A 14,860-nucleotide genomic window follows, 5' to 3' on the forward strand; every position below is an offset into this window, starting at 1 on the left:
GGATGCTCTGCTCCCCTAGCCACAGTGACAGCCTTCTCTAGTAGGTTGCAAGTTTTTTCACCTGTGACCGTATGCTGCCTCCTGTCAGTGGCATCAGTGTAGATGAGGCCTCTCCCAGCCTGCCGGAGCTGGTACTCTTTAATGACACCATTGGGCTGCGCAGGGACCTCCCAGCTCAGATGCAGAGCCTCTGCACTGGAGGCTGTGACACTTGGCGGCATGACATTCTCAGGAATGCCTTGGGTAGTACCTGCAACTACCTGCAGACACAGGAATTAAACGGCAATTTATTGTAATCGTACACTAGGTATCCTGATCAATGAGGGTGTCACTTTTGTTTTAAAATGTGGTTGTCTGGCCTGGCATATCATTAGCAGGGGCTTGGAGAAACAATCCCTTATTTTTATTCTTTTCCCTCCCAGCCTATTTAAACAATGAAATCTGACCTTGAATACATTCCATAAGTCTCCATTTATCACAACAAGTTCAACAACAATTTTGACGGCAGAGTGCAGCCCTCAGTTTAAACAAGTAAAATCTGGTTGGCAGACTGTCTTCCTAGAGAACTCCTGATAACTCTCTTCCATATGGCCCATCAGTGTCTTTGCATTTTAACAGCCTGATTTTGTACATTTTAAGCACCAGCAAATATGGAGCAAAACCCACATCTGAACTTGCCTGCATATAATATGCTTTGAACAGTATAAACGGACAGCCTTTCTTATACTCATTTCTCTCTGACACCGAGATGAGATGATTTTATAGTGTTTTGCAGGAATGTTCTTGAAAAGAGTATCAAGTGAGAAGCCAACGAAGGCGAAAACCAACCAGTGAAGGAGTCAATAATGTCAAAATAGAGGTTTGGATCACAACCGCCACTTTCTGGCTTTGTTTATTCATAGAATTAACACCGATTTCACTTTTTACCCTTCTTTCTTTTTTTTTGGCAGCTGGTAGCCATGTCTATGAAAAAAAAGCACGGATGTGTTCAAGGACTGTTTGGACCCTAACTTTTGATCAAGTCAGTTGGCTGTCATCTGTTTCAGTGGGGGTAGGCTTGAAATTGCTTCTTTTGGGGTGAGGTGTATGTTGATCAAAATTGCATATGTATCCTGCTGGTTTGGCAGTGTTTTCTTTACAAATGCTTGATGCTGCTGCTCTTATAATGTCACAAACATGTAGACAGAGTTGAAAGGGTCATTTTGTCTGTGTGGATTCGCTCTCTCAGGCTTCTCTGATAACACATACTTCTGAGAAATGGGGCTTCATTTACTTTCCTCCTCCATTATTCCTTTTTTTCCTGCCTTTCTTTCTAGCTTCTTGTATAGGATTTTCCTTCTTTTACATAAACTTGTATACCTGATACTTGTTACCTAATATTTTCCTTTCTTGTCCCTTTCTAGAGTATCCTTCAATGATCATAATTCATCACTAAAACTTCCCCCATAGATCTTTCTAGCAAAACCTAACCTCTAACAAGCTCTTTATGCTTCTTCTATTTTGCTCTCTACTCCTTTTTTTACTATTATTTTTAAAAAATTTAAAAATTCTGAGATTATTCCTTTAACACTGTTTTCCTTTTTTTTTTTTAACACTTTCATGTGCTTTAAAAAAGGCACTGTTATCTACAAAATTTTCAAGCCATATAGTTTGAAAATAATTAAAGCTCCTTCCTCTTAATTCTCTTTTGTCTTCAGGTACTAGTATTTAACTTCGGGGATTTGTGTTCCTGCTTAGCTTTTTGGTTCATGGCAAAACTCTACCACTGGAGACACACTTCCACTTTGGACCCTTTACTGGTTAATTGGGAATAAGAATCTCATGGACTTTTCTGCCCAGGCTGGCATTGAACCACGATCCTCAGATTTCAGCTTCCTGAGTAGCTGGTACTATAGGCATATGCTGACAGTATCCAACTTTTCTACATGCAGTTGGCTATCAAGTTCTTTTCTTTTTGCCAGTCTTGGGCTTGAGCTCAGGCTCTGAGCACTGTCCTTGGACTTTCTCAAAGCTAGAGCTCTACCACTTGAGCCTCAGCACCATTTCTGGCTTTTTTCTATGTATGTGGTACGGAGGAATTGAACCCGGCTCTTCGTGCATGCTAGGCAAGCACTTTAACCACTAGGCCAAACTCCCGGCCCTGGCTATCAAGTTCTGCAGATTTTTGTTCCCTGCCGTTTTTTGTTTCATTATGATTTTCTTCATGCTGACCCCACGTGCTAGAATCTGTGTCTTCATTTTTTTGCCAAGGCCACTGCAGAAACCCTAGAGCTATGTATTTTTCTATGTTAGGCCTTTTTGCCTTTGTCTGTCTATTGACATCAGACAACTGGACCAGATGTGGTAGCCTAAGTCTGTCTTGCGAATACTTGAAAAAAATTGACCCTAGGAAAAGCCAGCAAGAAACTATTTGAGAAACAAAAAGCAAGAGGGCTAGGGATGTGGCTCAAGGTAGAGTACTTGCCTAGCAAGCACAAAAGCTCTGCGTTCAGTCCTCTAGTTCTGGAGAAGAATTAAAAGAGCCAGTATGTTTCATTTCAATTGAACAATTAGGATTTTAATGGGCTTTTCCAACATTATTGGCTTCCACTGTCTTTGTGGCTATAGCAGAGTATCTGTGATTGAGTCACTTATAAAGAAAAGAGGCTAATGTTTTTTGGTTCGTGGTTTTGGAAGCTGAGAAGCCTAGGTAGGGATGCTGCATCTAGTGAGGGGCCCAAGCCATTTCAAGGGGAGGGCAGATGAGGGCTTGTATGAAAAAAGTGAAACTGGAGAGGAGAAGATCATTCACCCCCTGTTCTCATGACAATGTCTCTTAAAGCTGCACAGCTCCATGGGAATCAGTCTCTAAATCCTTATCACAGGATTTTCTGGGGACAATAGCAATGAGCTAACATAGTCAATGGGAGAAGGATGTGAAAGAGAAGTTCCATTGTTCCAGATTTGATTTATTTATTTTATGAATGAGACATTGGAATTTGAACTGGTCACAGGTGGCTCATGCCTATAATCCTAACTACTCAGGAGGCTGAGATCTGAGACTTACCGTTCAGCGTCAGCCCCAAACAGAAAGACTGTGAGAATCTGCTCCAAAGAACCAGCTAAATTGTAGAAATGGTTTTTTGTTCAGGACTGGTAGAGCACCAGTTTTGAGCAAAAATGCCAAGGGGCTGGTGGTTCACATCTGTAACCCTCAGTACTCCAGAGGCTGAGATATGAAAATCATGGTTCAAAGCCAGACTGGGCAGGAAATGCCATGAGACTCTTACCTCCAATTAACCACCAGAAAACCATAATTTGTGCTGCACCTCAAAGTGATAAAGTACTAGCTAGCCTTGAGCAGCAGACCTCAGGGACAGTGCCCAGGCCAGGAGGTCCAGCCCACAACCAAAGGGGACAAAAGAAACTAAAGGACAGAACCCAAGTCCCAGTACTGGCATGTACAGACACACATAGACACATGCACACACAGAGACACACACACACACATAGTGTTTGATAAATCTCCCTTGCAGGAACACCTCCTGTTGGGCATAAGTATTAGCACTAATTTAAGGCAGCACAGGGACATTTAACATCTCTTTGAGGGGGTACTGCTTGTCATTGAAAGAAACCACTTATAATCTAGCCACTCACATAGTCCTCTGTCTTCTTTCTTTATCCCCAAGTTTAAGCAGACTTCCCATCCCAGAGTATTGGCACACTTCCCTTACCTTGTCACTGCTGGCACAGCCAGCAACTGTGCAAGCCCTTAGCTGGTATGAATATTCCTGAAATGGTTGAATTCCCTTTGTATCAGAGAAACTCAGTGATGTCCCTCGAAAGTGTTCAATCCCATTTCGGAGAAGGATATAGTACACGATAGGACCTAAAAGATAGAGAGACATGACTGTAGGTGAGTATCATATCACTTGAACTGTTTGCAAACCACTTCCATCTCTCAATGCTCTGAAGAAATGAGATACTATCACACTATTCACTTTTAATTTGCTATGCTCAAGCAGTTCTTAATCATACTGTCTTGGAGAAGAGAAATACTTAACATAAACCATGGGCTCAATTTGTGTTTATTTCCCTTTATTATCCTGCACAGTTGCTTCTACCATTGAAATGATTTTTGCTTTTTTGGGGTATGAGTCACTCAGATTCACATGGGGCATGGATTATTAGACCAGTGTCACCTCCTTTGAACAACTAACTCATAGCTCAACAAAATGAATACCAGGAAGCTGAGACATGTGTTGTTTGGGAGGAAGAGCCAGGGAATTAGAGATAAATGAATGGAGAGAGGAACGGTAGGGAAATGCAATCATAATATTTAATGTACATAGGTGAAAATGGAATGGATGGGGTTGAGAGAGGCAAGAGAGAACAATGGAAGAGGTGACATTGACCAAGATGCATTATACTCATAAACTGGCATAATACATGGAAGTCCTCTGTGTACAACTACTTAGATTCTAATTTTTAAAAAATAAAAAGAAAATGAGTGTGAAATAGAGTGGGTTTCAAGGAAGTTTGAATTATTTTTTTATTTAGAACAAGTGACGAGCACAGTGTACTACAATGCGAACAATTACTTGGCACAAAGCAGTTTCACTGATACTAGTATAGGTGGTTAGATGAATGCCCCTGTAATGTAACTTATACTTATTTCAATTTTTTGATTAACTTGAAGGTCAGATGATTCTTATTTTGAGAATAAATGTAATACCATTTGGTTGTATGGGTTTCTTCCAGTTTAGGACAATTGTATCTTCACGATTGCCTATTTTGCTCCATCTAGGGGCTCTCACTCCTTGAGGGATATCTTCTTTGGTGCGGGCTTGAACAGCTCTGCTGAATCCACTCCCATAGCTGTTCCACGCAGAAATTCTATATTCATATATTGTATACGGTTCCAGGTTCACATCTGCAGAGACAGAAAATAGACCATGAAGCCTTCTTGTCTTTTTTTTTTTTGTCAGTCCTGGGCTTGAGCTCAGGGCCTGAGCACTGTCCTTGGACTTTCTCAAGGCTAGAGCTCTAACACTTGAGCCTCAGCACCACTTCTGGCTTTTTTGTATGTACATGGTACCAATGAATTGAGCCTGGGTCTTCGTGCATGCTAAGCAAGTAATCTACCACTAGGCCAAACTCCCGGCCCTCTTGTCTTTATTTTTAACTATCATATTAGAATTAGTATTAAGGCTAGAAGTGGTAGAGTATTTTACCCACTATGTCTAATTGCTCAGAGTTTAAACTCCAGTATGAATACCAACATCTTACAAATAATTAAAAATAAATGCTTAATGCTTTCATTCTCTTCCAAGTAGCTGTTTTCTATTATGCCCATTGCTGTAATTTTTCTTCAATAAGTGTTGAGATTTCTATCCAAGTTAATGAAAGTCTTCATTTGTAAAATATAAAAATCTGTCTTGAACAGGTCTAGCAGAAATTCTATTTTTATTTTATTTTGCCAGTTGTGAGACTTGAACTCAGGGCCCAGGAGCTGTTCCTGACCTCTTTTGCTCAAGGTTAGTGTTCTACCACTTTGAGCCACAGTGCTACATCTAATCTTCTGGTGGCCAATTGGAAATATGTGACTCTGGACTTTCTTGCCCTAGCTTTGAATTGTGATCCCCAGATCTCAGCCTCCTGAGTAGCTAGGATTACAGGCATAACCCACCTGCGTGTGGCCTAAAGGAAAATTTAAAAGTCATTCTTTCCTCCTTTCCCCTTTCAACTGTCCTTCGTGCTATAGGAAACCAAAGAGTATGAGCTTGAGTCCAAGTACGTCTCAGAACAATGTTGCTAGGTCCTATAGTAATCAGACATGACCTGTCTTGCTTTGATGCCGGCAAATGTAGCATTCTTCATTCTCTGATCTGACTATAAACTGTGAGTGTATTTCAACTTTTGCATCAGGAATATTAATTCTAACTTGATTCAGCATTCGAGCTAGCTAGCTTATTCCTCTGTTGTTTATGATCTATACATTTAATTTCAAGTAATATACATTTTTGCTTAAAGTCTGACTTAAAAACAAGTAACATTTTTGTTAAATACACAGCAATCAAATTATGCTTATAAATGCTTTGTAAGCAGCCATTCTCAAAGTGTGATGGAATTAATTGCTACCAGGGTAAGATAGGATGATGTAAGAATGAAATTAATCAGCAATTTTGCAGTGGGATTTTCAGTGCGCTTGCCCCAGCCCAGCCATGAAAGACGGCTGGATTTCTTTTACCTGTGAAGGAGTATGTGTCTATACCTCCCGAATGAACAGTATCCTCAGCCAATGAACACAATTCCTCAGGTGATGTCTTCCCATGGGGAGTGTGAGGTCCTCTTGTCAAAGCACAAATGTGGCCGGTAGAGTTGAAGTCGCATTGGCCACAGTATGCCATAGCTTCCTTTGATACTGGGCAGAGGATTCCACACTGCTCCATTTCCTTGTCAGTGGTGAGGATGAGCAGAGAATAAGTAAAATGTCATAAAAAAGTTTTCAGATAACAAAAACAGTTTCCTATTAATAAACAGGAATTGAAATATCAATGAAACCCCCAAATTTATTTAAAAAAATGGCTCCAAATTTATGAATGAAAATGATCTTTTTAAACCTAGAACTACCAATCTAGCCAAGATATTAATCTGGTCATAGAGTAGAATAATAATTTCCTATATTGAGCTCTGTACAAATTTACCTTCTGGCCATCTATGCTGAGGCAGACAATTCTCCACAAGAAGGGAAACTTGAGGTTGAGAACCCAGAGAGACAAAGGAAAGAAATAGGAGAAACTCCTGACCTGACAGCTTAGGGAACATCCCCTGTTATGGTAGAGATCCTATAGAGCAGTAGTTCACCCGGGAGCAGGGGCTTCCTCTGGGGTAGGACCCACATTGTGAGCCACAGATTAAACATGACCTATAAAACACTATCTGATTTCACGTGGAGAGATATTACCACTGCCCTATAATTTTTTAGCCAAATTCATGTAGCATTTTAATCATTCATTACTACAAAATGCTTGCCAGGGGTCCTAAGATATCAAAGATTGATATGTAAGAAGGATTTCACATCTCAAGCTACATGATGTCCTCACAAGAACCATATAGTTGCCTCACATAGCAAGTGCTCTTCTTCTGTCTGTGATGAAGACATTCACAGTGTGAGCCAGTGTGATTTGTAAGGACAAATCACGCCAGCACATGGTTAGCTGTTTGTTTTCCAAGTACCCATCATTCTTTTCTTAAAACAACAGTTTTCTGGGGGTGTGGTGCAACTGTGATGCCCATAAATAGGACATGGCTGGCCTGGAATCATCATAGAATGTAATCGTGAATGATTATTCATGACTGTTGTTGACAAAGGCCTTTGCTTATCATGCACTGTCCCAAAAACAATACAATGCACATGTAAGCGAACTGACTAGGGCTAAGATGTCTCTCAAAGGAAGGTGATGGGTTATGGTTGGTGCACTAGAGAGAAACAGTATGAAGTGTCCCTCCTCAGTACTCAGGGTCATAAAATGACACCATGCAGCAGTCCAAAATGATGGGTGCTGGCCTTTGAGCATGCATACTTTCAGTGCCCAGCTCATTTCAAGTGCTGGGTGAAGCTTCTCAAAGAACAGCTAATCATTATTAATTCCTTTAGAATTCATTGCAATAACATCAATCATAGCAGACTCATTCGGTATTAATATGGATGTAATGTGAAAATGAATAATGCACACAGGAGTTTTTAAGTTCCTATTTTAGAAAAATAGTTATGAACAATGTATTTCTTTTTCCATTGTCAAATCAGCACCTCAGAAAGATTTTCTATCAATTACCTTCATCTTCATTCCAGATGAAATCTTGTCAGAGCAAACATATTTCAAAGGATCATATCCAACTCCGTTACAGCATTTCTGGTGCTTTGGAATAAGTTCAGTCTCACAGCATTTTACTGGCACTGGGTCATTCTTTTTAACATGTGCTTTAGACTCTCCACTGGAAGCTGAACAGCATATGGTATTTGACATATTCACATAATCCTGCCCACAACAGAACATCCCTGCAACAATAAAATGTTATATATGAATATGACATAAAAAAGAGAAGAAAACTGAGGCTTCTATAAAGTTTGGTATAAAAATGTCAGATGGGCAGTTTCAGGCATGGTACAATACCAAAAGTAGCATTTCTCTACCAAGGTGATTTAAAGGTGCAGTGAGGATCCTTCTTACCAAGAGCACTAGACACTAATTAGGAAAAGAACACACAAGAGGAACTGTTCAGAAATCATTCAGCCAGGCCAGACGTTGCCCAAGCTCCATAAAAACCAAAAGACCAGCTTTCTTTCCCATTTTGGAATGAGAACATCTTGTTGCAGAGGGTTAGCTAGGCCATAAGGACTCAAAGAAGGCTCTAGAAATTCACAAGAGAATATGTTACTCAGGCACTGTGAGATAAGAAACCAGACAGGTAGCATGGTGTGAGGAAAAACCCAGTAGGAGCATTGTTAGTTTTCCCCTGTCTTATCTTGGGTGTAGTCAAGAAGACAGAAACAAAGAAAATCTTTCTTTTTCTTTGACTTAGATGTAGCACCCAGGAGCAGCAGAGCGTTTTTTGTTTGTTTGTTTGTTTGTTTTTGGAATCTCCCTGTGTGCTAGGCCTAGCAGGTGATGTGGCTATGAAGTTAAGTGCACCCTTGGAAGTCTAACAGTTCGTACATCTGGATAAAAATACAAGCTCATACCTATAATCCTAGCCACCCAGGATGCTGAAATCTGAAGATCAAGCTTCAAAGCCAGCCCATCCAGAAAAGTCTGTGAGACTCTTATTTATAATTAATCACTACATAGCCAGAGAAGAGCTGTGGCTTAAAGAGTAAAGCAACAGCTTTGAGTGAAATAGCTAAAAACAGCTAAGAGGCAAAGGTAGGCCCTGAGTTCAAGCCCCACTACTGGCACCAAAAGCAAAACAAAACAATAACCAGAGAACAACAACAACAATTAAAAAAAGAACCCAAAACAAAAAATAAAACAGGATACATATATCTGAGATATAACCCACCAAAATGTACTTACTTGCTTACATTCACAACATTAAAATACTGCCATAGAAGAACACAGCAGAAATGTGGATATAAACACATACATAAATAACCAATACTTTCAAATCAAGTAAGGTAGAAATGGAGGTGTCTGGACTTCACATCCCATCCTATTAGAGCTTCTGCTTTACTACACAGCAACATCATGGGATGAATGATTGACTTTAATTGGAATTTTGTTTATTTATTATTAGTCCCACTGATAACATAAAGAACTTCATATTCAAAGTGCCCTCGGGTCCTCAATTGTTTAATTTGGCCCTGTACAAACATCGACATTATGATTATTGTCCTAAATAACAGTCCAAGGAATTTTAAATGCTTTTCTTTAATCATTAAGTAGATTCTAATTTGGTTAAGAAAGATGTTTATCTTTACGGGGTTCCAGAAAGCCTTGTCATTGATCTCGCCATTAAAAAAATTCAAATATTCAAAAGAAATTATTTAAGATATACATTGACCACGACAGAGTTTAGGTGTGTCATGTTGTTCTAAATGTGACAATTCCTCACAGTGATTAAAAATGCTGTTAAATTAATAATTATTTTAACATATCCAGGAAGCCTTCTTGAAAAAGATAACACACAGTAGGGTCAGTGTTGATTAGATGATAAAAACGTGTGTGTATATGTGTGTGTATATATATATATATATACATATATATCTCTAACATAGACATATACATGCAAGTATATGCACATAGATAAAAGCAAAGTTCACAGCTTCAGGTTTTATCTTGTTTGGATGTTTTTCTGTTGTTTTCTGATCAGCCATTTAAATACAACCTTGAATTCTTGACTGTCATTTTGTTTTCTCTAGCAATTTTCTTCAAACAATTCATGTTTCTATTTTAAAGAGCAATCAAAATCTGAAAACTGGCCTTTTAGGAAACAGAATACATTCTCCCCCTTGCCTCTCAAATCATTTCATGGTTTCACCATGCTTTAAGTATGAAATCAAAATGCAGACATTGACCTAATTCAGAACTCCTAATCAGTCATCTGATCACTCTGAGGGACTTTTGACAGGTCAACTAAAATTTTGATAATGAACTATGTTTACTCTAGGAAAGAAAAGAAAAGATGCTTTCTTTTGTTTTACTGAATAGAAATTTTCACCTATTTCACTCACCTAACAAGAAGTGATTCCTTTTCTAGTTTCTTTGGTAAACCATTACTTCTTTAATTATTATCAACCTTGTTCCAGTGTGATAAATTGCTAATTACTTAATACCCTAATCAGCGTTCATTCTTTGCACAGATAAACTGTGACAGTGCCATTAATTTAAATAGTAATTTCACTTAATGGCCAGAACGGCACACCAGATTTTTATGCAGCATTTTCTGAAGACTGCATCCATCACTGAGATATTCTGACATAAAGATGTCTGACGTGCACTAACTCACTTAGGGAGAGCAGATGTTGCAGAGCAGGGCTTGGTAGTAATTCCCAGAGTGCATCACTTCAGCATGAATGAGCTGCAAATTCAGAGACAGACAATCTCCTCAAACTGCATTGCAATAACTTTTGACCCCCTACCCAATTTATCACATGTAGCACTTGACTTCTGAACTTTGACACACACAGAATGCACAGTTTTAAATATGCCCCAAGAAAATAAGCAGGTCATACATTATTAATAGATTGGACCACTCTTGTAGAGGCCCTTCATTAAATTTGTACAAAGGTGGAGAGTCCCTTTAAACTAGATGCAGATGTTGTTAAGACCATATAGTATAGTACACCTTAACTTGTAGTAATTTATATTTTGAGGTCAGCTAGTATCTGTTGCCTCTCTGAACTACACATAGAGCCAGTGGTTGTCTTCTATTGGATACAACTAAGTAAAAGGAGGCCAGAGATTTTTAGATCTCAATTTTATTGATACTGCGAATACAGTGTCAATGCTTATTTACTGTTTTATGACTGTAAAGGAAATCATTTATGAATACTGGTGAATTTCTAAAGGAATTAGTCTCCAGAATCGGTATTCCATTTTTCTAAGAGAAGACCAAGAATGAAGGATCATGCTTTTGAGATTAATACCATACAATAGAAAAAAAGGCAGTGTAGAATATGGTAAATCATTACAGAACTCCGGAATTGATCAGACATTCTTATTTTAAGCTGGGGGACTTTTTTGTGTTTTACATTTGCAGCTGGGAAAACTGAAAGAAAAGGTTTGCTACTAGTCATTCACCAGATAAACATAAAATCAGCAGGTCTGAAAGTGAAGAATTGGTACTTAACCAGTAGATGGCCCCATGGGTGACCACACAGAGAAAGAAAGGGTAAAGTAAGATGCTCCCCCAAAGCATTGCCATAAATTGTATAGCATTTATATATTTTACATTTAAAAATATTATCTTCTTTATATGGAAATGTTTGAGGCTCTCTTCCTCCCGTATACTCCATGGACTCCTGTGCTTGTTGTTCTCGCCTTGAAAAGCTTGCACAGTACATCCTAGGAAACCCCCATTATAATGGCAATAGTTGCTCATTCTACCAAAGTCAGGCTCCAGGTGATAGCCACATAATTCTCTGTCCACAAACAATTTCACATCTAGTGGATTATATTTAAATAAAGGGTTCACAGACAAAAATGTTTGTTAATGGAAATTAGGAATCTATTCCAAAGGCATGTATTAGTGGTAGGTCCTCTGTGGCTAACAGAAAATGCTGTCTACTTGGAATGATAGTGAAATTTTCAGTTTGGTATTTAATTCTCTGTATATAAGTTCCAGCTCAAGATTAATGACATAAATGGAAAAAATCACCACCTAAGCAGGCACGATGAAAAAAATGAGTAAAGTGGTTTCAGGTCTATCAAAGAAAATGGTGGAGCATATAGATGCACTGAAGTGACGAGCAGGACTTTCATCCCGAGATACCTGTATAACACTTCAACACAACTCATCTGCCCAGAGAGAGCACTAAAAACATAAATGCTACCCCAGCACTTCTGTTCCAGGAGCATCTGTTAATTCACTCCATTTATAAAATACATATTGACAAAGACAACTGAACTGGGACCAGGGAGATTTGATTTGGTGTGAGAAAGTCAATTCAATGTGATTTTGTTAAAGGGCTCCTGCAGGCAAATAAAAAAAAAGTTTAAGTAATAAAGTACATAAAGAGGTTTTACGAGCCAGCCTGGTCTTGTGGCAGGCACACAATGGCAGGCATTGAGATCTACACCCTATGTGGCAGGTATAACGTGTGGCTAAGCTGAAGAGAAACAGGGCCTGATGGGTATTCTGGAAGGTCATCAAGGTCAAAGTCATTAGGGATGAAATGAAAGAGCTGCAGTAGAGACAGCGAAAAAGACAAGGTAGGACCTGTTTGCAATGAAAATGGCAGGAATGTCATGAGAATAAAATTAGATCCTCTTCCCTTTTAGAAATATTTCTTTTAATCCACCATCCTTATCAAAATATTTCTTTTAATCCACCATCCTTATCAAGTTGGGAGAGTCATAGAAAATGTTAAGAAATTGAAGAGCTAATTTGAGTTCACAGGAGTTGAGAAATGTTATAATCTAAAAAAATTTTAGAGCCAGGCACCAGTGAATTTTCCCTGCCATCTGAGGATTGTGGTTTGAAGCCACCTCAGGCAGAAAAGTCTGTGAGACTCTTCACTCCAATTAACCAGAAAAAAAATCTTGGAAATGGAGCTATGGCTCAAGTGCTAGAATACCAGCAACGAGCAAGAAAAAGAGGTTCTGAATTCAAACCTCAGCACTGGTGCATACACACACACACACACACACACACACACACACACACACACACTATTTCATAATTGTAAAATAGTAAAAATGTATACAAGTATATGCATATATACTGTGCACACATATACGCAATACTCAAGAGAAATGCTTGATTAGCACAGAAGCATGGAACACATAGAATTTGTTCCATAGACTTCCAGAGTAAGAACTGCAGGTAAAGTGTTGTATGTTTCTGTACACCTTCATTTGAAGTGAGAGCTTGTAACTCTGACATAACTCAAGGCGAAGGTTAAACATTTCTGTCCTAAATAGAAGAAGCAATCCAAAGTTTAATATGGAATAATAAAAGTCCACGTGTAGCAAAAACAATTCTCAGCAGAAAGAACAGTGCTGGAGAAATATCAATACCAAACTTTAGACTGTATTACAAAGCTATAGTAACCAAAACCAGCTTGGTACTGGCACAAGGACAGGCCTGAGGACCAATGGAATAGAACTGAAGACCCAGAAATCAACCCGCAGATCTATGGCCACCTAATCTTTGATAAGGGAGCAAGAAAAATAGGATGAAAGAAAGACAGCCTCTTCAACAAGTGGTGCTGGAAGAATTAGTTAAGCACTTGCAGAAAACTAAGGTTGGATCCTTCTATATTACCCTGCAACAGGATTAATTCCAAATGGATCAAAGACCTTGAGGTAAAAGCAGATACCCTGAAATCTTTACAAGAAGGAATAGGAGATACACTAGGTCTCCTTGACACAGGTCAAAACTTTCTTAATAAAGACCCAGAAATACAACGAATTAAAGAAAATTTGGACAAATGGGACTGCATTAAACTGCAGAGCTTCTGTATGGCAAAGGACATAGCTAGCAAGTTAAATAGAAAGCCCACAGAGTGGGAGAAGATCTTCACTAACCATACAACAGACAAAGGCCTCATCTCAAAAATATATCTATAGCTAAAAAATTTGAATTTCTCCAAAACAAATTTTCTAAGAAACAACCATTCCATTAAGAGATAGGCAAAAGACTTAAAGAAACACTTCTCTGAGGAAGAAATAAGAATGACCTACAGACACATGAAGAAATGCTCGACATCTCTGGCCATAAAAGAAATGTAGATCAAAACAACTTTGAGATTCCAGCTCACTCCAGTTAGAATGGCCAGGATCAAGAAATCCAGCAACAACAGATGCTTGTGGGGATATGTCCAAGGGGGATCACTACTACACTGTTGGTGGGAGTGCAAACTCGTTCAACCACTATGGAAAGCAGTATGGTGATTCCTCAGACTAAACATAGAGCTCCCAGCAGTTCCACTCTTTGGCATTTGCTCAAATGTCCAGAAATAAGGATATACTAAAGCCACTAGCACAAGGATGTTCACTGCATCACTATTTACCATAGCAAAGATATGGAACCAACACAGATGCTCCTCAGTAGATGATTCGATCAAGAAGATGTGGGAGTTATACACAATGGAATTCTATACTGTCATCAGAAAGAATGCCATTGCCCCATTTGTAAGGAAATGGAAAGACTTGGAAAAAATCATATTAAATGAAGTAAGGCAGACCTAATGGAACATAGGCTCAATGGTTTCCCTCATTTGTAATAATTAGTACACATCTCAGACTCTCTTAGCAGAGGATTACAATAGCTTAAAACCTAGGTACATAAGGTCGTATAGGATGAGACTAAATGAAAGGATCTCCAGGATATGGAAACAAGATCTTTATGTTGTGTGATTATCGTTCTTAATGTAGTCCTCTTCTCTTTTTTGCCCTTTGGTTAATCTCATATTGTTACTCTATCTGACTTTGTTACCTGGTATATTGTATATGTGCTTATTTATTTGAAATAGGAAAGGGAACGAGGGAAAACAAGATGACTGGGAAGGGGAGAGGAGGAGGGAAATTGGTACAAAAACATGAGAAGGGGTATCAATGTGTGAGAAGTAATGCACCTACTACCTGGCGAATGCAACCTTAACCCCTCTATACATTACCCTGACGATGACAAAATTTAAAAAAAAAAAACCTGTTCT

The 14,860-nt window shown here is 38.8% G+C and overlaps 1 protein-coding gene across 1 annotated transcript in view; it reads right to left on the minus strand.

Moving 5' to 3' along the window:
• LOC150039010 (usherin-like) overlaps nt 1–14,860 on the minus strand; it is a gene marked incomplete at its 5' end in the record, with an annotated part of 572,498 nt that overhangs the window by 128,004 nt on the left and 429,634 nt on the right. Inside the window, 5 exons of the mRNA XM_090328110.1 lie at nt 62–260; nt 3,714–3,868; nt 4,715–4,912; nt 6,230–6,434; nt 7,818–8,041. Coding sequence (XP_090184236.1) covers nt 62–260; nt 3,714–3,868; nt 4,715–4,912; nt 6,230–6,434; nt 7,818–8,041 — 981 coding nt within the window. The remainder of the gene's footprint in view (nt 1–61; nt 261–3,713; nt 3,869–4,714; nt 4,913–6,229; nt 6,435–7,817; nt 8,042–14,860) is intronic.

Source organism: Megascapheus bottae, unplaced genomic scaffold (assembly GCF_031878675.1).
Source record: "Megascapheus bottae isolate mThoBot1 unplaced genomic scaffold, mThoBot2.hap1 H_1, whole genome shotgun sequence".
Taxonomy (NCBI): Eukaryota; Metazoa; Chordata; class Mammalia; order Rodentia; family Geomyidae; genus Megascapheus; species Megascapheus bottae.